Source organism: Glycine soja, chromosome 14 (genome assembly GCF_004193775.1).
Source record: "Glycine soja cultivar W05 chromosome 14, ASM419377v2, whole genome shotgun sequence".
Lineage (NCBI taxonomy): Eukaryota > Viridiplantae > Streptophyta > Magnoliopsida > Fabales > Fabaceae > Glycine > Glycine soja.
Window position 1 is genome coordinate 8,311,338 of NC_041015.1, and position 21,385 is coordinate 8,332,722.

A 21,385-nucleotide genomic window follows, 5' to 3' on the forward strand; every position below is an offset into this window, starting at 1 on the left:
ATGAATGTTATAGAAGGAAATATGAGTGAAAGTAAATGATTGATAGCCTGGTTGGTTCCCTTCTAAATTCATGGTGGTGAGACCAAACTAATCAATTCCTACAGAATTGATTTTTTTTCTTTTTATTTAAATAAATTATACAGTAAATAAAATATTAAAAAAAGCAAACGTTCTCTTAATAAGAGTTGATTTTATGCTTAAAAAGTTATTTTATCGTTTAAGTATTATATACGAAAATTTCCACTGAAAGAATTACTGAATTAGCCTCACTGGTAGAGAATACATATAGTCCCAAGTTAGGAAAAATAAAAGCCAAATATATGCTTCATTACATTAGTTATCTAAAATTTTGATAACCAAAATAATCTTTTAAATTTTTAACATGTGACTATATAAGTCTTTTAGATTATTACTAAATTAGCCTTTTAAATATATTTTTCAAATCACTACTTTAAACTTTTATAAGGATGTATTTTTTTTTTGGGTTACATTATGAGGATGGATATAGTAATATTTTAGATATTTAAAAACTTAATTTAGTATAAAACTTTTAAACACTAAGATAATAACATTTTAAGTCGTTAAAGAACTTCTACTAAACATGATAATGTCTTTTTCCAAGTTCACTTTTTCAAACAATGGTAAACAAGCTGCTAGTTTTTTATTTAAGAAGGAAGATGCTAAATCCAACCAATCACTTTTGCAAAAACAGAAAAGAGTGGTGTGCATATTTGCTGTGGACCATGTTACTTAATTGTCTAACGTTAGAGTGAAAATAAAATTTCAACAACCCTAACTGTACAAATTGACCAACAGCTAAACTAACATGCACATCGTTCGTATGACAATGAATGATTAGAAAACACTTTGTGACATGTAAAATTATCGAAGTTACTTTATGTCTTCTAACAACTTTATTTTAATCACACAATTAAGAAAAAACTTTAAGCAACATATTCAAGAACTTATGCACTATTAACACTATTTTATATTGATTAGTGAGTTAACTTTAATCTCTCCTTAATATTATTATTACTTTAAAAAATCATAATTTTCATCTGCAAGTTTATAATTTTTGTTGTAGATATAGATATATAAATTTTCAAACAAAAATTGTAACTTTGTTAGGAATCAAAATGGACCCCATCACTAATCCATGATGTATAAATTGTGGTTAGCACATTATTTTATTAATAGTTTAATACTCAATTATTATATTTCTTCGTAAAAATATAGTGTAAAAATCATTTCCATTGTAAATATTCTAAACGACTTATATAGCGTTGGCCTTATCTCAATTGTAGAAAAAAAAAATGAGATCGATACATATATCCATTGTAACTTCAAAATGACTGCCATACTTATATAGCTTCAGACCAATATTAGATACTTTTATGCTGAATCCTATAACTTTTTTATTTTCATTATAAAATTTGCGTGCCAACATAGATAAATTAGCACAAATTATAAACTAATTAAAAACATTAATTATGATTATAATAATTATCTATGACAAAAGGCACCGTCTAAGTATAAGAAAAATAAATCCCACAATAATAAGACCTGCGATGTTGTATGGAAAAATATGTTGGACAATAAAAAAAACCAATGAAATAGTAAATTCAATGTAATAGAAATAAGAATGTATTATTAGAATATTAAAATATTAGATAAGAAATTATTAAGGATGAGTGAATTAGAAGAAGAAATAAAAAAGTTGTGATAAGCACTTGTTATAGAAAAAATGGTAAAACCTTTATGAATTTGGTTAGGTGGGGATAAGACCGGTGAAAGTTTCAACTAAATTTTTCTAGAAAGTTTCAATTAAGAGGGTAGATCATACTCCTATGCTGGAGGCAAATAAGGAAAAAAAAATCACAAGCCAAACCATTAAGAATGATTTTTTTAGCTAAATACTTTGTTTGAATATAATTAACAATAAATCAAACTCGTAAAGAGTATATTATTCATGTACGGACAATGTAAATGATTTTTAAATGATCATCCAATTAAAAGATAATCACATATAATCATATATGATAAATTTATTTATTTATAATAATTACTTTAAAGTTATACTCTAATAAACTAATTGTATAAAAAATTTTATATCGCCGTATAGAAATTAAACTCTAAACTTAATTCATCTTATACAACATGCAACATGCAGTAATTGATTGTTTGTAAATAATACAAACTTTCGACGCGTTGGTGACTATATTTTAATTCAAGATATGCGTGTGTTTTGTTACTCGTAGAATTTGTATCCTATCTATCTGTGTGGTACCAGAGCCTCAGAACTCAAAAACTGCCAAAGCTTCCTTACATGGCTGCTCTAAAATATATGCACTGTCTATCCTCGTTTTAACTGCAACGTCTTCTACACTCCTTACTTAGTACTTACCAATCCATAACAATTTCATACCCTTCAGCATAGTCACCTGAAATGGCTTCAGCAACACCCAAACCACAAAAAAGACTAGCAGAATTTCTCGATGAGGAGCAAGAACCTTTCCTCCTAGGGGTTTACCTTTCAGAAAGTGAGTATTCAAAAGGGTGGAGTTTGGATGGAGATTCAAGCAACACAGAGAAATCAACCAAATCTGGCTTAAACAAAAGGAAAAAGGGTCAACTCCCATTTTGCCAAGTTCTAAAAGCTATATATAACAAGCTTGGTTTCCACAATGAAAGCAAAAATAGTCTAACCAAATTTCATGACCAAAGAACCAAACATGAAGAAGGTGCTCCTGAACCTAGCCAGGTCAATGATATTGTTCAGTTTTCATCAGATAGATTCTCTACTATGTTCAATTCATGCCAAGATATTGATGAAGAGGTTCCCTCCATATTATCACATAAAGACCAGCACTTGTTTTATTCTCACACTTTATGCAACATGGGACCCCAGAGGTACGAACTCAAATTCTTAAATATTTTATTACCCTCAATTTTTTTTTTACCTTATAGAGAAAATTATTAATTAGTTTTGTTGCTCTTACTAACTGTAGAAGGAAGCGGCGGAGATTCATAGAAGGTGGCCATGAATTACTGAGGAAGATTCCTGTACGAAGAGCTCCAAATGGTAAGTTTTCTTCAACACATGTTCAACATGGTTGGGAAATTATTGTATGGTCCGGACCACCATGTCTCCATGATTTCAGCTAATTTTCCCATGACATGTAACCAAATTTTATTAACTCTTTCTCGTAAATTGAAAAATGAGTCTACTTGTCACGTGGAGATTAACCAGAATCATGGACACGTAATGGTCTCACATCATATAATAACATGATTTTCTAAGGATGTAGTATGAGTGAGATTCTTCTGCTGATGGAACAGTGAGTGAGGAAGTTAGGAGAATGCAACAGAGAATACGAAGTGGTGGTGTTATTCTACCAAAGAAAATCAGAGAGGACTCACTGTTATCAGCAGCAATCTGGAGTAGTTTACTTGATCAGTCAATAAATAAAGGGAATTGTTGTACTAGGGAGTTGGGAGTGCTTTTTCCTGGGACTAGTGATGTTTCCCAGATATTGAAATCCAAAAGGGTGTTGCATAGGATAAAGAAGATGCTGTTTGATTGTGTGAAAGATATTGCCATAACCCTTCCAACACAAGACGACAGAAAGAAAGGTAACAGAAAATTCATGGGGCCTCTACAGATTGGAAAGGTCCTTCCTCAGAGAACAAAAAAATGGGGCCAACAAGTTGGCTATGGAGAAAACCTCACCTACTTACTCACTTTGGATTACTTGAACTCAATCATGGAATGGAGAAGGTTCGAACCGCACGTGAAGGGCATCAGCGTTGAGATCACTGATGCAATTTTGGATAGCATCCACAATGAGATTGTGTTAGAAATGATAGGAACTTTCACACGAAATAGATAAAATTCATCTTAATGTCTTGCAAGTTGCAACCTTACTCAATTTGAATCCTGAAAGATCCAAAGCCCCTCATTTTGAATTTGGATTTTATTTATAGCTTGGCTATTTTCTATTTATTTATTTTTAGTTGGATTAGTAACATCATTATGCATAAGCTCAAGGCCACCTTTATAGCTGAAAAGTCTTTCAACCTCTTTTCACGGCAATAGATGAATAATGATCCTTTCTCTCTCAATTATCGAATACTAGCAGTTATAAAAAAAAATTAATCTATGATATTAACATGCGCTAAAACGTCTGCGTTAAATGTCTACCATGATGAACTATAGATTTTAATTCTTCCGGTCAAAAGATTTCAGCTGCTCAAGCTCGTAAAAAAAAACACAATCTTCCGGTAATAATGTTGTCAGAATAAATATATTTATACGATCTCTAATGATTCAGCATTTATTCACAAATCATCTGCAGACATTGAGCATACAAACGAAAGTTTATGATACACAGTTTAAATTTGGATTTGCAGTACTCAGCACTCTTGGTATAAAATTAAGCGGTCATAAAAATTGTCAGAACTATAACGAGAACCAAAAGATTTCTTTACATTTGAGGGCAAAATTCATAGATGTGCCCAGAGGCCAGAGAATTAACAATTAAATGTACTTAAATAAAGTCAGTATTCTCCAAAAGATGCAGGTGAAGTTCTTTATCTCATAACTGCAAAAAGGTTAGGAAAGAACAACTAGTTCTCAGCATCATCCCCGAGCTCCCCGTCTTCAAGTTCCTCATGCCCCCCAGTTTTCCTGGAACCATCCCAGTGGTCCCTCTTGTGTCTTCTATGCCGGTTTTCATTGTCTGATTCAGGAGAGTTTGCATGCTGCAAGATTATAGTCCCACATATTTCAGATGCCTATTCTGAAGCATAAAAGAATATAACTAAGACTTAAACTAAATAAAAATGGGAAATTTTCATTCATACCTTCCGAGACTTCTTGCGTTCACTGCCATGCCTTCGTGATTTTTTAGATTCTTCCTTCTCTTCCTTTTCAGAATCCACATCATCTATACTGCTCTGATGCCTTTTCCGATGTTTCCTTTCTTTATCCTTTTCTTTTTTCTTCTCCTCTTTGTAACCATGGCTGTCAGCCATGTCTTGATTATCACTATCTGTTTCATCCTTCTTATTACGTTCCTTAGACTTATCTTTTTCACGTTCTCTATCCTTTTCTTTTTTTTCCTTCTCCTTCCGTTTCTCTTCTCTTTCTTTCTCCTTTTTAGCCTGCAAACAATTATTTACAATTTTAAATGTTATTCCTAACGCAACACTGAACTACAAATAATAACGAATGTCAATGCAGTTCTCCACTAAGTTCAATTTGTTATAAGCGGAAAGGAAACAAAAATTTCACAAAAAGAAATTCACATGATTCTCTAAAACTGCAATCTTCTAAGCTTCTGATAAGTAGAAAATTGGTACAGAAAAACCAAGGGCAACCCAAGTACACAGGTGTAAAGAAATAAAGAATATAGTTGAAGATCAATGGTTAAATGGCATCTTTGTCTGGCCTAAAAGCCAATAGTTATAATGATAAACATAAAGAACAGAACTCAAACAATAAATCAGAATATATTTAATCTCATCTATTCATAAAGTGAAACAGTGAAACCACTATCTGTAGGGAAACTTTTATAAACATATCTACTAATTAAAACATGTAGCAGAAACTTCATGAAGCTTAAATTTGTCTAGTTCCAAAAGCAACCTGAAGATATTTTCAGGGAAATGAACCTAATGCAAGCTAGTAGCCATTATTGTTTGGGTCATGTACCGTTAGAACCAGGGGTGGGAATAGGCCAGACCTGCCTACAGGAGCCTACGACCTGGCCTACATAAAGTCTGGCCTGAACTGGTCTATTTAATTAAAAGGTTAGACTCAGACTTTTTTAAAAGCCTATTAAATTAAATAGACCAGGCTTAGACTTATTAAAAAGTCTGATAGGCCGGCCTATATATATATATTATTTTTTGGGTACCAATATATAATATTATTTTTTGGATACAATTAATTTTTTTTTAAAACTATCAGACTTTGATTACACATTACTGCTCCATAACTTCTATTCCTATAATCAAGGACTTTAATTACAATTTAGGTGTGAGTCATGTGCCCTTTTATATTTCTCATTATTCTGATTGACTTTTTTTTTTTTTTTTAACTTTCCTATTACGTTCCTACTCCATAAAATATTAAATATTTATTGTGAAGAAAGCTATCAGGCCAGGCCGAGCCAAAATAAAAGTCTTTGATAGGCTATAGGCCGGACTCAGGCCTCAAAGATTCATCGTAGGCTAGGCTCAAGCCTTTCAAAGCCTGGCCTGGCCTAGCCTATTCCCACCCCTAGTTAGAACCCAACCTAGTAAGGCAGGAACTGGAAAAGTGTACAGACATAGGAATATCTTAGATTATGTGTCAGTCAACTATGAAAACAGTTCTGTAAACTAATTGTAAGGGCTGTTAGCTTTTGCTAACAGCACCTATCTTAGAGTTTGTTAGATTCTGTTAGTTAGTTACAATCTGTTACAATAACAGAACAGAGGTCTATATATACCTCTTTTGTAACCTTCTGTAATTAACTTGGATAATCAATAAAACCCGCCTTTTTGTTCAACAAGTTTTCTCTTTCTTCTCTCTCTCAGTTTATTCAACATGGTATCTAGAGCCATTTTTTCAAATTCCTAGTTCCTTCGCAAGGTCCAGTGTTCTGTGTTCATGGCTTCCACTCCTTCCAGTTCAGTTCCTCAATCATTTCCCAATTTTGTGGCTGAAAAACTTGATGATTCCAACTATCTTCACTGGCGTCAACACGTTAAACCGATTATTAAGTCACACAGATTGCAACGTTTCGTGGTTAATCCGATTATTCCTCCTCGTTATCTCACGGAGGATGATCGTGTTGCTGATCGTATCAACCCTGATTATGAAGCCTGGGAGGTCCAAGATGAAATGCTCCTGGTATGGCTGCAATTAACTCTTTATAAATTAGTATTGTCGCGTGTTCTTGGTTCAGATCATTCCTATCAGGTTTGGGATAAAATTCATGAGCATTTTAGCCTTCACACGAAAACTCGAGCATGACAGCTCCACACTGCCATGAGAGCAGTTACTCTTGAACGGCAAAACAATTGAAGAGTACTTGAGAAAAATCAAAGGGTTTGTGGATGAACTTGCTGGTGTTGGTGTTCCTGTTCGTCACGAGGAATATGTTGACGCGCTACTTGAAGGACAGCCTCGGATTATGCGTCAGTGGTTTCTGTTATCGAAAACAAAAAGCAAACTCTGTCCATCGCAGAGATTGAAGCGTTACTCTACGAACATGAAACTCGACTCATGCGCTACAACAAAGAAGCACAAGTGTTGAACTCTGCTTCGATAAACTACACGCAAGGCTGTTTGTATCCAAATGCTTATAAAACTGGTGATTCTGGTGGTTCTTGCAGTGCATTTGGTCGAGTTCTCTTTTCTCCCTAAAAGCCTCTCCCTATTCACTAGACTTCTTTAAAACCATCTCCTAAAAGAGGACATGTTATTCAATATCTCACCTAAAATCAAAAATGCAAAAAATATAAGAGCCATTTCAATGACTAAACCAGATCATTACACAGTGCAAAGGCTTAGGAAACCAGATTGTCTCAGAAAAAACATCAAAACATGTATAGATGTTACTGTTATGAAACCAAAAACTGACAAATAAAATTATGAACCTTTTCCTCTTCACGCTTGCGATCCTTCTCTTTAGCTTTTTCCTTCAAGTATGTGATGTATTCCTCAAAAATTTCTCTACTATAGCTTTCGTCTCCAATTGACCTATAGGGCAGTACAGGATGGAAAAACATTCAAGCAAAAATTCTTCCATCATGGACACACTGCATGGAACAATTGCTCTAGGTAAATAAAACAAAAAATAATAAATATACCTGTACTCTTGAGTCTCCTCAAAAAGTGACTTGCAATCCTCCCATTTTGAGGAAGTTGTAATATCCTACAAAAATAAAAAATATGATGCTTAATATCAATTTATTTAGCCATACAATGTGAAAGATATATCAATACTGATAGAATCTTAGTTTACCTTGAATGTATATAACAGGTTAGTAAAGTCATCAGCAAGGCGTTGGCGCTTCTTGGCTTCTTTCTCCTCCTTCTCCTTAGCTCTCTCTAACAACTCTTCGAATATAAGCTACAAAAGAGAAGCAAAATACCGAAGTCTGATAATCCATGTTGCAAAGGCATAAACAACATTAAATAGGTCATCCGGTTAACAACTATTAAATAGAGATTTGATCCAACATGCACAAGTGACTCAATATTATTGAAGTTAATCAATATCATAAGGAGACAAATATAACAATTGTTAAAATGAGAAAATGAATCTTAAATTGAAGTTACAAACTCAACAGTGATATCTACAGATCTTATATTTTACAATAGATTTAATTCTCTCATAATCTCAATAAAATGCAAAAAAGCCTGGTGTAATTATATTCAAAATGAACAAAAAACAAGTTGAAGCTTATGTTACAGACAGTTATTTGAATAACTACTCCCATACATTACATAATTTATATTTTAAGAGCAAGAAATGAAATCAAATGAAACATTACAACTGAAATAAAGACATGGCTAATGAATTAAAGTCATTACCTTCAAATTGATCTCAGATATTGTTTGGCATGCAGCTCCTTCCAAGACAGCGACCTTAAACTCCTCAAATACTGATGTAGTCACTACAGTGATCTGCTTGGATGAGACGGGAGGCTTGGGTAAGCAGAGTTTGTCATCAAACACACTAGATAAAATGCAATGAAGATCTTTGTGATGCCTACCTTGCCTGACTTAACTGTATCTTTTATGAGCGTCTTGTCTTCATGATACTGTCAAAAAAAAAAAATCATGTTAAAAATTGATAATTCAGCAACAATCTCCACCAAAAAAAAGGGAACCACTATAATACTCCAGGATGATATTACTCAAAATAGATATCAAAATACTAAAATTTAGTACTTCATTACCTAAAATAAGGTAATCAAAGAAATATTCAATCATGACATTAAATTTAAAATATTAAAGCAATCTTATTTTCTTGGAGTTATTTTAAATCAATTGAACTCAACAAAAATATAACTCGACAGAAATTACTTTTTTCCAATCGCCATGCCCAAATCCTTGGAAAAAATCAACTAAACTAGTAGGAGGTAGTCAAAAGAGGGTTTCACCACGGATAGAGATGTTGCCTAGTGAAAGATTTCTTCGAATAACAGTAATCCAGCAGCCCAATAACATTAGACCACAACAATATCCATCTAGTTCCCAACAGCAATACACATCTATAACAAACTCATCATCAACATTTGAAAGAAATTACTAGAAAGAAATTTGATCACCTGTTTTTCAAGATCCTCAGCAACATCCTCAAACAAATCTTTTGGAGTGGAACCAGAGGTATTTGACGCAACAGCTTGATATTGAGGTAAATCCCTAACCTACAAAGTAGAAAACACAACTTATTTCTCTTTCCATATTATTCCTGCTTTCATTGTAACCAATCCAAAGTTTTATTACCTTCAAGCAATATTCTCGCCATTGAGTTTTAGCAGTAAGAATTCCAGCAGAAACATGTTCTCCAAGCAACTTGCGAAATGCATCACGGTTTTTCCTTTCACCCCGACGAATTCGATCCTATATCATAGTCATAAGTGCAAATACACACAACAATATTGACTAAGTCATAACCAATAATCATACACTTTGGTTCTACCTTCTGTATTCTTTTTTGTTCCTCTTCTTCTTTCTCCAAGTCCCGAATATAGTCCTGCCAAAGTCAATCTCAGCTCATAGATCCATCATAAATGACCAACTAAAAGAAAATATACCTGGAAAACTAGCAAGCGGTCAATTTTTTCAAGTCGCAAGTATCTATCATCATCCTCTAACCGATCTTGGATTTTTCGCCAAGGGCTATTCACCTAAAATGAAATGCAAATAGTTAGGGAAAAGTTTCAAGGACAGCAACCATAATGACTTAAATGCACTTCATTTTTTTTTAAAAAAAATTACCTTCACATAGTCACAGGACTCCAGAAATTTTCTATATTCTGCTATATTCTGGCGGTGTTCCTCTGCAGCATTTTCCTTTTCCTAAATTTTGCACAGAAAGGATAACAGTAAGAATGTCATGAAATAAAATTTGACATACATCTATTACAAATTTTAGCTGCTCAAGATGAGTTAACGTGTCACCGACTCATTATATTTTATTCTAAATTCTCCCCACTGCCAGGTGCCAATTGCCTGCTGTGCATTCTTTGGAACGAATAGAACACAATATTTCAGATTAAGCAAACCATGAATCAGCATTATAAGCATACACCCTAGACTTCCGGGAATAGATGGATATCCACCCCAGATTTAAAAACAATCAACAGTGGAAGGCTCATCAACCCTCCCCTAAAATCTGTTCATAGTTCCAAATAGCAAGTTTAAACTAGAAAGAGGTAATATGATTCTTCTCCTTGCACTTAATTCAAACTTTGCTTATCAAAAAAACAAAAAGTTCACACTCTGACCACATAAATTAGAGGGGAAGACAAATTTCAAACAGAAGTTAGAGCTACAAACAACTTTCCAACACCCAACTCCAGAAAGAATGGTGTCAATCAAGCATTTCAGCATGCAATTTGGACTCCAAAACATTAAGGAAATTACATTCAGTATATCAGAGAGCATCTGCTTTTTTGCCATTTTGTTTAAGTTCTAATTTTATTTAGCCAATGGGCTTGGACTTCAGTGTATGAATGTCACTTATCAATGGTGTTTAAACTACTCTAGCTTTGTGAATGAGGCTTATATAATTTGAGGATGGAAATCTAGTTGAGCCAACAATGTTCAGTCATCGACTCGTTGTTCGCTTGATATAGTAGAAACACTTTTGGACATTTAATCATAGCTTTAAATAAACAAGTGCACTATTTGTTTGTAATGTTATCAAAGAAAAGTTTCCAACATATAACCACTTTTCAATAGTCAACAATGTACTTGATTTCAGATCAAAATAGCTATTATTTTCCCCATCTATAGCCACAATAATCTAGCATTTTAGTAATTGACAAAATTAAGATCCCTGTATTTCTAGCTGACAGTTATTCCACCAGATCTATCGAGCTATTGAGAGTGGTTGTATTAAAGATGTCAACAAAGGTGACAATAGTGAAAGTTTCATTTATAGTAATTAATAAAACTCTATTGATAAATCCCTACCACTATGTAAGGGGTGTATTACGATGAGATTTAGGAGAAGCAGGGGGAAATCATATAATAGAAGCCCTGGGCAGTGAGGACTAGTGAGGAAGGGAAAGAATAGGGCTTTGGATTGCAACAACCTAACTTACAGAGAAAGGGAAATGGAAAGCAAGGGAGAGTACAATATGCAGGAAGGCATTAAAGAGGAGGGAAAGGGATTCGAGTTTAGAGATTGAGGTATACAGAAATTAAACAAGGTTTTAGAAAGGACGGGATAGTCACCTCAAATAGTCTAGCTCTATTTATGAGATGTAACTACAATCCCTCTGTATCTTGAATCTATGTTCACTAGTGTAGAATGAATGAGTGAACAGAAAATAATAGTGATATTTCAGTTCTGATTATTAGTTTCTACCATCCATGTTTCCCTTCATTTTATTGCTAGTTTCTTCTCACATGAATTACATTAAGTAGTTCAACTTCAACCATAATGTTAATTACAATAATGATATATTTAATAAATTTAGTGTCCTGCAATGTAACAACCAGAAAAATAAAGCAACCACAATATTGCACACAAAGTCAGTTCCTGAGAAAAGGCAGTCAAATATCAGCCCACCTGCACTGAAAAGTCTACGAACAAATTACAAAAACCACAAGTCCCTTAAATTGCATTTTCTTACAAAAAATAATGGATCTAGAATAAGATGGAGAGATGCAAGCTGGAATGCTGGACTAAGTTAAGCATTTCAATATATATTTTACTCAAGCCAATTATACAATTCAACTCCTTCCCTTGATTGTATGAAGACATACACAAACCAAAATGTAAAATGCTACAATGTTACTAACATCCACTTACCTGCCACTAGGCTCACTACCCACCAAATAAAAACAAGATTCTTCCCAAAATTTACATGTAAAGAAAATCCACAAATCTAAACAAAAGGTTTATGAAGCTTTCTGGGGCACAGGATATACACTTAAATGGTATGTCATGATTGCAAAGGTTCATTAGCAAGCAGAATGTAACAAATTATCACCTTCCTCTCAAGTTCCACCATGTAGCTTTCAAATAAATCTTCTCGGTCCCTTGGTCTTTCAACAGCATTGAATCGTTCATCATTTTCAAACATACTAATAGCTTTGCTGATTACAGTAAACAATTAATTATAAATTTTAAGATGGATTATTTCAACTAAGGAGACCAACTAAAACAAATTGTTAACCAAACAAGAAGAGACATACCTCCACCTCATGGATGATGTAAGTTCCTTGCACTCCTGAAAAGATAATGTGAATAAAGACTTAACTAATAAAAGCACAAATTAATCAGGTATTCTAATTAACATACCTCCAACATCTTTGTGAATTCTTCACGGGCTCTTTTCTGCTTCATGCGCCTCTCTTCAGCCTCCAGCTTCTTCCTTTGGCCCAAATACTGAATGAAAGATTAAATTGATTCAATGTTACAAAGTCACACAGGATCATTAGAAAATGATACCCAATTAGAATTAGTTGATGCAAACATCAGTATCCACTTTAAGGTAAGCATACAATTTGCTCTGTGAGGCCTGTTTCTCACCTCATTAAAAGCCTGTTTTCGCTCACCAAGAGTTTTTAGTGCATTATATCTTTTGTCATTGATAATTTCTCTCATTGCCTGAATAACAATTAAAAAATAATAGTTAGCATTTCCAGCACACACACACACACACCACCAAAAAAACAGTAGAAAAAATTGAAGTTACATCATCTACCTGTTCCCATGTCCAATCAGACTGAACACTCACAGATTCCAAAAGCGCTTTAAATGCATTTTTTGCTTCCTAAAAGAGCAATTTAATGTGGCATTATATATAATGATACAAAAGGAAAAGAAACCTTCAAAGTGTTTTAATAAAGGAGAATTTCTATGACATGAATTCTTACCAGTTTATTTGCATATACCAAGGTTTCATCGTCATTGGTTTTCTCTTCAGGTGGAGTCACATTATTTTTTCCAACCACAGGCAATGGTCTTTTGGCTTCCTGAAAGAGTTGAAAGAAAAAATATGTAAATTAAATAAAGATTCATAATTGGATAACAAATTAATGAGTGTCTTTTTGGAGTTTCTATTCTCAATTGTGACTAGTGTTGTTAAATAGCAGCCATGGCGGAAAACAGATAGGCCGCCATATTATGGCAGTGGCATAGCAGGTTTCACATGGCGGGCCATGGCAGCTGCCTCACCTATGGCGACCATGGCTGTTGTGGTGTCTCGCAGAAAAAGGAGGAGAAATAAGTAAAAACAGAAGAAAAAAAGGTCGGGTCATGTGACCCGACCCAAACCCATGCCATGAAAACCCTTCAATTATTTTCATTTTCACTCGTGCTTCATTAAAGTCTATTAATCAAGCCTGTGAATGACCTTCCATTCCACCCCTCTAACACTTTCGAGGTTCAACAACTTCTCATCTTCGTCGCTGCAAAGACTGTTTTTAGTTTTTAAAACAAAGAAAACAGGCATGCACACCAAGCCTGTGCCTCACCACATGCAGCACCACTCTAGATGACACACATCCTCGAGCTAGGACCACAAAATAGGAGAATGAGAAAACGTCTGTCAGGTGTTTTTGCTTTTTAAAAAAACACTTGTTTTGGAAATATTTTCAATTAGATGAGGAATTGATAGCTGAGCAGCATAAAATTATTTTAGGAAACAATTTTAAAACAAACAAAAAATTGAGAAGGAAATCAAGCCAGCACTGAATACCATACAACTCTCAAGAGTCTAAGAATCTGTACAAGCAAATTAATGATAAAAAAGCTATCAATTATCAATTATAAAAATTACCTCGATATCTTGAAGAGAAGATCCATTTGCAGAAGCAAAATCTTGAGATGCTTGATTTTCAACACTGCAGGTAAATTTTCAATACACAAGTCAGTATTGAAAACTACGAGAGCAAAAAAAACCAATGAACGTGCAGAACATAGTTTTATACACGGGTGGCATTTTGGGTTGTTGAGGTGAATTCTCAGCTAGTCCAGAGCTTCCGGCAACTATTGTAGGTGCAGCACTCGTAGTTACCACAGTGCTTGGTTCTACCCCTGTGGTGCTTGGGGTAGCCATAGAATGGGAAACAGAGGTCCCAGATAATCCAGAAACCAACCGTTGAGAATCAGTTGCTGCAATTGGTGTGACAGAAGACGGGCTGGAAGCAAGCCCATTTGATGTCAAGGAAGTGTTCAAGCTAGCTGCATTAGCTGCTGTTGGTGTTGGTGTTTCTGTGGAGGAGACTACAGCATTGCATGTATCACTTGTTTCTGACTGCATTCCCTGGTTTGCAGCATTCTGTGCCTGCTCACGAGCCAACTGAATGGAAATATTGCAATTTGGGGTAAGAACACAAATGCTGATATGAAGAAAATTAAAAACAAATACAAATATAATCATTAATAACAAACCTTAAGTTCCTCTGGTATTGACCATGTTGATTGCTGAGTAACCTTGTTATAATAATACCTGCAAGAAGTCATACAGCCAAAACATAAAACATTACATGAATTATTACAAATTAATGACACAAAAAGGGTATATAGAAAAGGGTGCAATATATAATAGGAAAGAAAACGCACTTTCTTCCTTCGGAAGAAGTGAATTCCTTCCAAACAGTTGATGCATCAGCTCTCTGTCACATCCAGCAGAATTAGTGGGATTTGAAAATTCTAAAAGTATACCACCCAATAAAGATCATCATCATATCAAGGTTATACTAATAAACCACATGCTGCTGCAAGAAACTATAGGTAAGGAAGAACCAAATAAAGGAAAGAAGAAAACATCCCTGAAGATTTAATTGTTATATGATAATATTGCCACAGCTAACACAAATTACAAGAAATTATACAATAAAGAAGAATTTGTATGCTCCTATACATAAATATGTAACCATACCCCACTGCAATGTATAAGCCACCACAAGATTGTAAAAGGGGAAGGGGGTAAAGAAACAGAGAGATTAAGAGAGAAAAGGAAAGCAAGATAATATATATATATATATATATATATATATATATATATATATATATAGACACACACAATCACACCACCATATATCTTGTGTGTGTGTGTGTGAGAGTGTGCACGCGCACAAAAACAGCAAAGAAACTTACAAAAGAGACAATTGATATCACACATACACACCCCATAAGGACCATCCTACAAAATTGCTGAAGGAAGGGGATGTGAAGGGTGTTGCCGGCCAACCATCAATTAATGGTATTGCAGAACCACAACTATACACCAATCTCACATTTTATGTTTTAAAAAAAAAATAAGATTGTAAATAGCAAACTGTTGCCTGCCTTGAGAAAGTGCTACCCTGCCTTCACATTGACCATATAGAGCAGTTGTTAAAATTTCTCCTGACTTGCCATGATATCTACAAATCAGTGGAAGCACATGCACATAAAAGGACATTCGTGCCATAAACCTTCTATGATCATTGAAAACATTGTAGAAATGATCAACATCCATATAAGATACCAGTTTGATTGACTGCATTACGCTTTCCAAGAATGTCCAACAGATAATAAAAAGAAGCATTCACATGAACAGCAACAAATTATCAAAACAACTCACCTCTATAGGAGACATCAATTCTAAAGGTTTCTCCCAACTAGATTGCCTTGTCCTCTTGTTGTAATAATATCTGGTTAATTTGAGAAAACAAGAACTTTGATTATGATTCTAAAAAATGTGAATTATAAAAGCACAAAATAATTAGATTATTTTCACAAATAGTTAATAACAAATATATAAGATATTTAGTGCTTGCTGGCAAAGCTGAGTTAACCAATACCTTCTCCCATCAGCAGAAGTGTGCTCTTGCCAATCAGATAAGGATTGCTGGTTAGTAGCATTGATTACCTAAAATTTATCAGAGTAAACCACTGAGAATTGTAATAATATAAGCTCAAAATTGTCAGAAATCATAATATAACAGAAGAATATATTATTATTTATTAACAGAAAAAATGTAATTCATTGAATCACATTTAACGTAAGGCATTATCAAAAACTTCATGAGCTACTGAGATTCAATTAGCTACTCTCAAGGAATCTGCTTCAAATGATATCATAACAAAAAAAGTCACAATTCTTTTACAATAACATCCCATGACGGATACCCAGGCTCAGACACAGCAGAAAATGAAAGGCAAGCAGAGAATGCAAGTTCAGACAGACCACCCATTTGGAGAGTTTACTCCAGGCATGGGAAAAGAGAGCAATAACTGCCATGAGACAGTTACTGTTAGGAGTATGGCAGTTATTTATTATGAATCATTTTCAGAATGCAGAGTGCAATAACTGCCATGAGGCTGTTATTATTAGGAGTATGGAAATTATTTGGACAGTAACTTTCATAATGTAGAGTGCAACAACTGCTATGAGGCACTTATTGTTAAGAGAATATGGCAGCTTTTAGGGTGTTTTGTACAGTATAGAAGTTAGGAAATAGGGAGGCAGATATTAATGCATGTAATATTTTGATGTTTCAGGCAGAAAGTCTCCAGTATGACATGCTGTAGCCTGTAGGAGCTTTATGCTCTGGAATCTGGATGAGCCTTTACTAAATAAAATCAGTGTTGTAATTGTGGAATTCTACCATACCACCAAATTTATGCAACATAACTTAATATATTTCCTCATGTGTCTAATTAAAAGATTAATTACAAATAGGCAAATAGCATCTAATCCATCCGCTGTTATATTTGGACAATCAAGACTCTAGAGGAATGAAATAAGGAACACATTAGCAGATTTGCTTAACCTCCATAAAATCAAGGAACGTACAGAAACAATGCACTGAATAAAATATCTCTAACGCTTTTTTTTTCTTTAAAAGTGAGATACACAACGTAGGCAAGCGGAGAGCAGTCAACAATTTGGAACATGCGCGACACTTTTAGTTGGTGTGGGGCTGGAGCGGCAGGTGCGAGTGCCACCACATTTTGGAGCAAAATTGCAGTGGCCGCATGCGTAAGCAGCCTCGATTTCAATTTCTGGGTTATATCTTGTCCACACCTAAGCAAATCGAATTCGCCCCTGTTTTAACATTTCGTTTTCTTTCTCTTTTTTTCAGAGAACCTTTTTCGGTTTTTTTTTATTTTAATTTTTGCCCCTGTATTAATTCTGGTTGACATCCTTTCCATTTTCCCATTTAAGCCTTTTACCAAATTACCCCTATTAAGACTTTTGTTTTCCTACTTTAAGTTCCCCTGTTTTACGTGAACGTTCAGTAACATTTAAGCTTTTTACCAAATTGCCCCTATTAAGTCCTTTGTCTTCCCACAACAACTTCCCCTTTTTTACGTGAACATTCAGCACTTATCTGTTCCCCTTTTTAGCTTCCCACTTCTCAGTTTTTAACCATTCTTCTCAGCTCTTTTTGCAATTATATTCTCAATCTCTGAGACCTCTTATTTTTTACTATTTAATTGTGTATTTTTATATTTTTCAGCATTTATATGTGTAAGATATAAAATTATAAATTTTGTATATTGTTTTCTAGAATTTGCAATAGCAGCCATCCCACTATAGCGTTTTTGGGGGTGGCCACTCCACACCACTATCTAGGATTGACTGCTTAGCACACATCTATAGGGAGAAAACATAATATAATAATAACACTATGACAAGAGAATTAGCATCTTATTGGAAAGTATTGATGCCATTATCATACAAATAACAATTAAAATACAAAAAACAAAAAACAAAACATAAGAAAAGAGAACTCCACCATAGGAATTCCAAACAAGCTCTATTTACAGCCTGTATAAACAAAAGTATTTGAACTTTGAAGTGGAAATTTATAAATAATTAACATAAAATCAGTAATATGCATTAAAAAATAAGTATGGATAGAACACTTACCGCATCAGTCGATGTAGCACCAGATGATTGCACCCCAGCCGGCTGCACAGATGTAACAGCCACAGCACTCTGAGATGCAGAGGATGGCCAAGGTTGACCAGAAGGAGGAGCAAACATTTGAGGTGGATGCTGGTATTGAGCCAATGCATTTGCATTATCTTGCTGCTGACCATAAGATAGTGTGAACTGAAAATGTGTACAATGATGTTAGAGTGTAGAAGGTACTAAACAAGTCAAGAGAAATCTAGTAATCAACTACAACAGCAAAGCTCAAAAAACTAAGGCAGCTCATACATATGAAGAATGAGGAGCTGCTACTGAAACAGCCAAGCCAGGCATATGATTGCTTAAAGGGGGAACATTTTGCTGTGAATGTGGTGGAATGGATGTCAGTGGCCGGTTTGTCTGAATATATTGCATAGGTATAGCTTGTGATGAAGGAGCAGGATGACCAGGCTGCATTGGTCTCTGAGTCAACTGCTGCATTGGTTGAGAATACTGCAATTGCTGACCTTGAATGACAGGCATCCCCGCATTTGAAGAAGGAATAGCATGTCCTGCAGGCCCAAATTGTTGTGAATTCATTGGAACAAATGGTTGCCCTTGCTGAGCTTGAGTGACTGGCCGAAACTGCAGATGAAAGGTCATACGATATATTCTAATTCAACAGCAAGAAATTGTAGTTAATAACATGAAGAAGTAAAAAATCATTTGAATAAATGAGGATAACCAAAACAGAGGACCCAACAACCACACACACACAGACACATGGAGAGAGAGTTACACAGGAAAAAAAAACGAAAATTAAAAAGCATCATGTTCAGTGGAAAACCAGGACAGAGTTAATTAACTCAAAAAGGAAGCAAAAGAAGCCAAATATTAAGACACTGAATATCACCATTTAATATTCTCATAATCAAAGCAGGTATGTGTATGTTACTATACACAATCAAAGCAAGTTACTAGACAAATATTGCCTTGTAACAAGATTCTTGGTTAGTATTGAGAAAGAAATAAGTTACCTGCATGCTGGAGGGTTGAGAATTATTGGCCATTTAACACAAACAGTTCCTGAAAATTATAAATGGATGCATCAGTCAGTGGCACAAAAAAACAATTGCATCTTGATGACTTATTACATTGCTAAATTATAATGTATTTGTAATTCATGGTAAAAAAAAAAAAAGTTTGTACACAAAATGAATATTTTGAGACAGCATAGCATTTTACAGAGTTATACCTTCGCTTCCTAGTTCCATAAAGAGCAGATGGTCATTAGGGTAAAAAAATAATATATGTATACACATACTGAAAATTGTTCATAGTTGCTAGCATTCTAAGTATTTACTATATCAATAAAAGAGAAAAGAAAAAAGGATGACTGAAGGCAGCCATTACAGAAAACAGAATTAGTTATTCATATTTTTGGGCTCATTTTACCCTTCAACCTCTACTCATGCACTATAACTGCACACTCTCCAGTATCAGTTTCCGTTGTGTAATAGTGCTATGCTATAAACTAATTGCTCTCATTCTCCTTATCTTACAAAAAAAAAACTAAAAAATGTGGACCGACATTTGCGGAATATAAGGTAGGTTGAATGGTTAAGGGAGAAGGGAAGAGAAGAAAAGTCGCAAGTTTGATCCCCTCTACTAACAAAACTAACATTCTAACAAACTAACATTTGCCACAGAATAAAAAAGTACGACATCTTACTGCATGTAATAATAATGACAACAGCAAACAAAATAACAAGTGCACAACCACTGTTAAAGTATATCGACGGGAACGTTGCAGCATGCAAAAGCATATCAAATTCCCATCAACTGACCCTGGAATTTTATAAAAACAAACCTCAATTTTTTTTAGGGTCCCTAACTAACCACTTCGCACAGCTTAATCACGCTGGGCAATTTGTTTTGTATCTTCAATCTATCAAATCCTAATCGAAAACAGCGAACAGATATAATTCATTTAAAGGGAAAGGAGAGAGAGAGGGAGAGAGAGAGAATTAGAAATACATCACATAAGTTCTTCAATTCCTGGATTTTCCAATTCCACGAGAAACTTAACCTAAGCAAGCCGTTGCAAACCTAAATACATTAATTTCACCTAATGAATCAATTTTGCGGGCAATTAGAGAATTCACGATAAATTGGGATGAACAACTTACTGTGGCGCGGAGAGGAAGCAGAGGTGGAAGAAGTTATTGGTCGCTGAATTGACAGAAATTTCGTTGGTTGTGATTTCTAATCGAAACCCAGCGTGATAGGGTTTAAGAGGGCTTGCAGCAGCACATGACACAAAACAAACCCGGAAAAGAACCACGGCATAGAGTAAAACAAATTGGGAAAGACGAATGCCATGATAATTAATTTTATTCTTTAATGTGTCATTTGGTCTCTAAAGAGTGTAAAAAATATTATAGATATATTATGCCTTAACTGTTAACTTTAATTAGTTCATACAGTTAATAAAATAGCCTATATGTTACTCATGGTCGAGTGGATTGTTATTGACATAACTGTGAATGGGAGTGAATTATCAGTTTAGGAACATATTTATCTTAATATATTTTTTATTTCTTTTCTTCTTCCCATCGGTTGACAAATACGTATCTAAAAGATGAAAATATAAAATTTAATCTTGAAAATATAAAAAAATACAACAAATATATCCAAACGTTAATAATAGATTATGACTAATTATTATTATTATTATTATGTATTTGTAATTTATTGTTCCTATTCATTTAGTACTTATGTAATATATTTTTTAAATTATTTTTTAATATATATATATATATATATATATATATATATTATTTTAATTTTTTTGTCAAACCTTAATATTTGTTGTTAAAAAAACTTTGTTATATCTTATAATTTTATCAAATTTCTACTAAATTTCTCACTTTTAATCTTTCAAATTATTTCATATCTCAATTCCAACTTAAAGTACCCTTATATTTAGATTGAAACTAATATGTCCAGAGTTTTGAGTAAAAAAAAAAACACAATCGGACACAGGACCCTATTTATTTATTTATTTTTTTAAAAAAAATTAATCAACCATTTAAAAAAAAAAGTCTCACAAGATTTAAACCGGATAAAGTTAAAGTAGAATTATAAGTTTTTTTCCTTAATCAATAAAATATAGGTTTTCTTTCGTAAATATTTTCTCTCTCCTACTTTTTTTCAATCTACACTACTTTAGAATTTAATTTCCAATATACACTACTTGCAACTTTCTCTCTCCTTTTTGTTTTTTTTTTATTAA

At 34.0% G+C, this 21,385-nt stretch overlaps 2 protein-coding genes across 2 annotated transcripts; one reads left to right on the forward strand and one right to left on the reverse strand.

Annotated features, from left to right (window-relative positions):
- The first annotated feature begins 2,246 nt into the window (after window positions 1-2,246).
- Window positions 2,247-4,127, forward strand: LOC114385199. Its single transcript, XM_028345219.1, has 3 exons — window positions 2,247-2,910; window positions 3,009-3,082; window positions 3,340-4,127. The coding sequence occupies exons 1-3, from the start codon at window positions 2,447-2,449 to the stop codon at window positions 3,888-3,890; spliced, it is 1,089 nt and encodes a 362-aa protein (XP_028201020.1). The 5' UTR covers window positions 2,247-2,446; the 3' UTR covers window positions 3,891-4,127.
- Window positions 4,128-4,288: 161 nt separating this feature from the next.
- LOC114385198 (pre-mRNA-processing protein 40A-like) lies at window positions 4,289-20,352 on the reverse strand. Its single transcript, XM_028345218.1, has 28 exons — window positions 20,280-20,352; window positions 19,128-19,176; window positions 18,400-18,763; window positions 18,106-18,291; window positions 16,031-16,098; window positions 15,811-15,880; window positions 14,805-14,857; window positions 14,634-14,691; window positions 14,171-14,541; window positions 14,020-14,083; window positions 13,115-13,213; window positions 12,943-13,011; window positions 12,768-12,845; window positions 12,537-12,623; window positions 12,431-12,465; window positions 12,226-12,331; window positions 10,001-10,081; window positions 9,817-9,909; window positions 9,702-9,755; window positions 9,506-9,622; window positions 9,328-9,426; window positions 8,770-8,817; window positions 8,588-8,680; window positions 8,016-8,123; window positions 7,861-7,925; window positions 7,648-7,750; window positions 4,864-5,163; window positions 4,289-4,761 (listed from the first exon to the last, which is right to left on the reverse strand). The coding sequence occupies exons 3-28, from the start codon at window positions 18,751-18,753 to the stop codon at window positions 4,627-4,629; spliced, it is 2,994 nt and encodes a 997-aa protein (XP_028201019.1). The 5' UTR covers window positions 18,754-18,763; window positions 19,128-19,176; window positions 20,280-20,352; the 3' UTR covers window positions 4,289-4,626.
- Between the last annotated feature and the right edge of the window lie 1,033 nt (window positions 20,353-21,385).

Excerpts from the sequence above, each read along its gene's own strand:
- LOC114385198 (XM_028345218.1), bottom strand. The coding sequence starts at position 18,753 with ATGACCTTTCATCTGCAGTTTCGGCCAGTCACTCAAGCTCAGCAAGGG. Across the intron at positions 13,214-14,019 it reads CTTCTCTTCAAGATATCGAG|GAAGCCAAAAGACCATTGCC; the intron begins GTAATTTTTATA and ends CAACTCTTTCAG. Across the intron at positions 10,082-12,225 it reads TGGTGGAACTTGAGAGGAAG|GAAAAGGAAAATGCTGCAGA; the intron begins GTGATAATTTGT and ends TGCAAAATTTAG.
- LOC114385199 (XM_028345219.1), top strand. The coding sequence starts at position 2,447 with ATGGCTTCAGCAACACCCAAACCACAAAAAAGACTAGCAGAATTTCTC. Across the intron at positions 2,911-3,008 it reads TGCAACATGGGACCCCAGAG|AAGGAAGCGGCGGAGATTCA; the intron begins GTACGAACTCAA and ends TACTAACTGTAG. Across the intron at positions 3,083-3,339 it reads TGTACGAAGAGCTCCAAATG|TGAGTGAGGAAGTTAGGAGA; the intron begins GTAAGTTTTCTT and ends CTGATGGAACAG.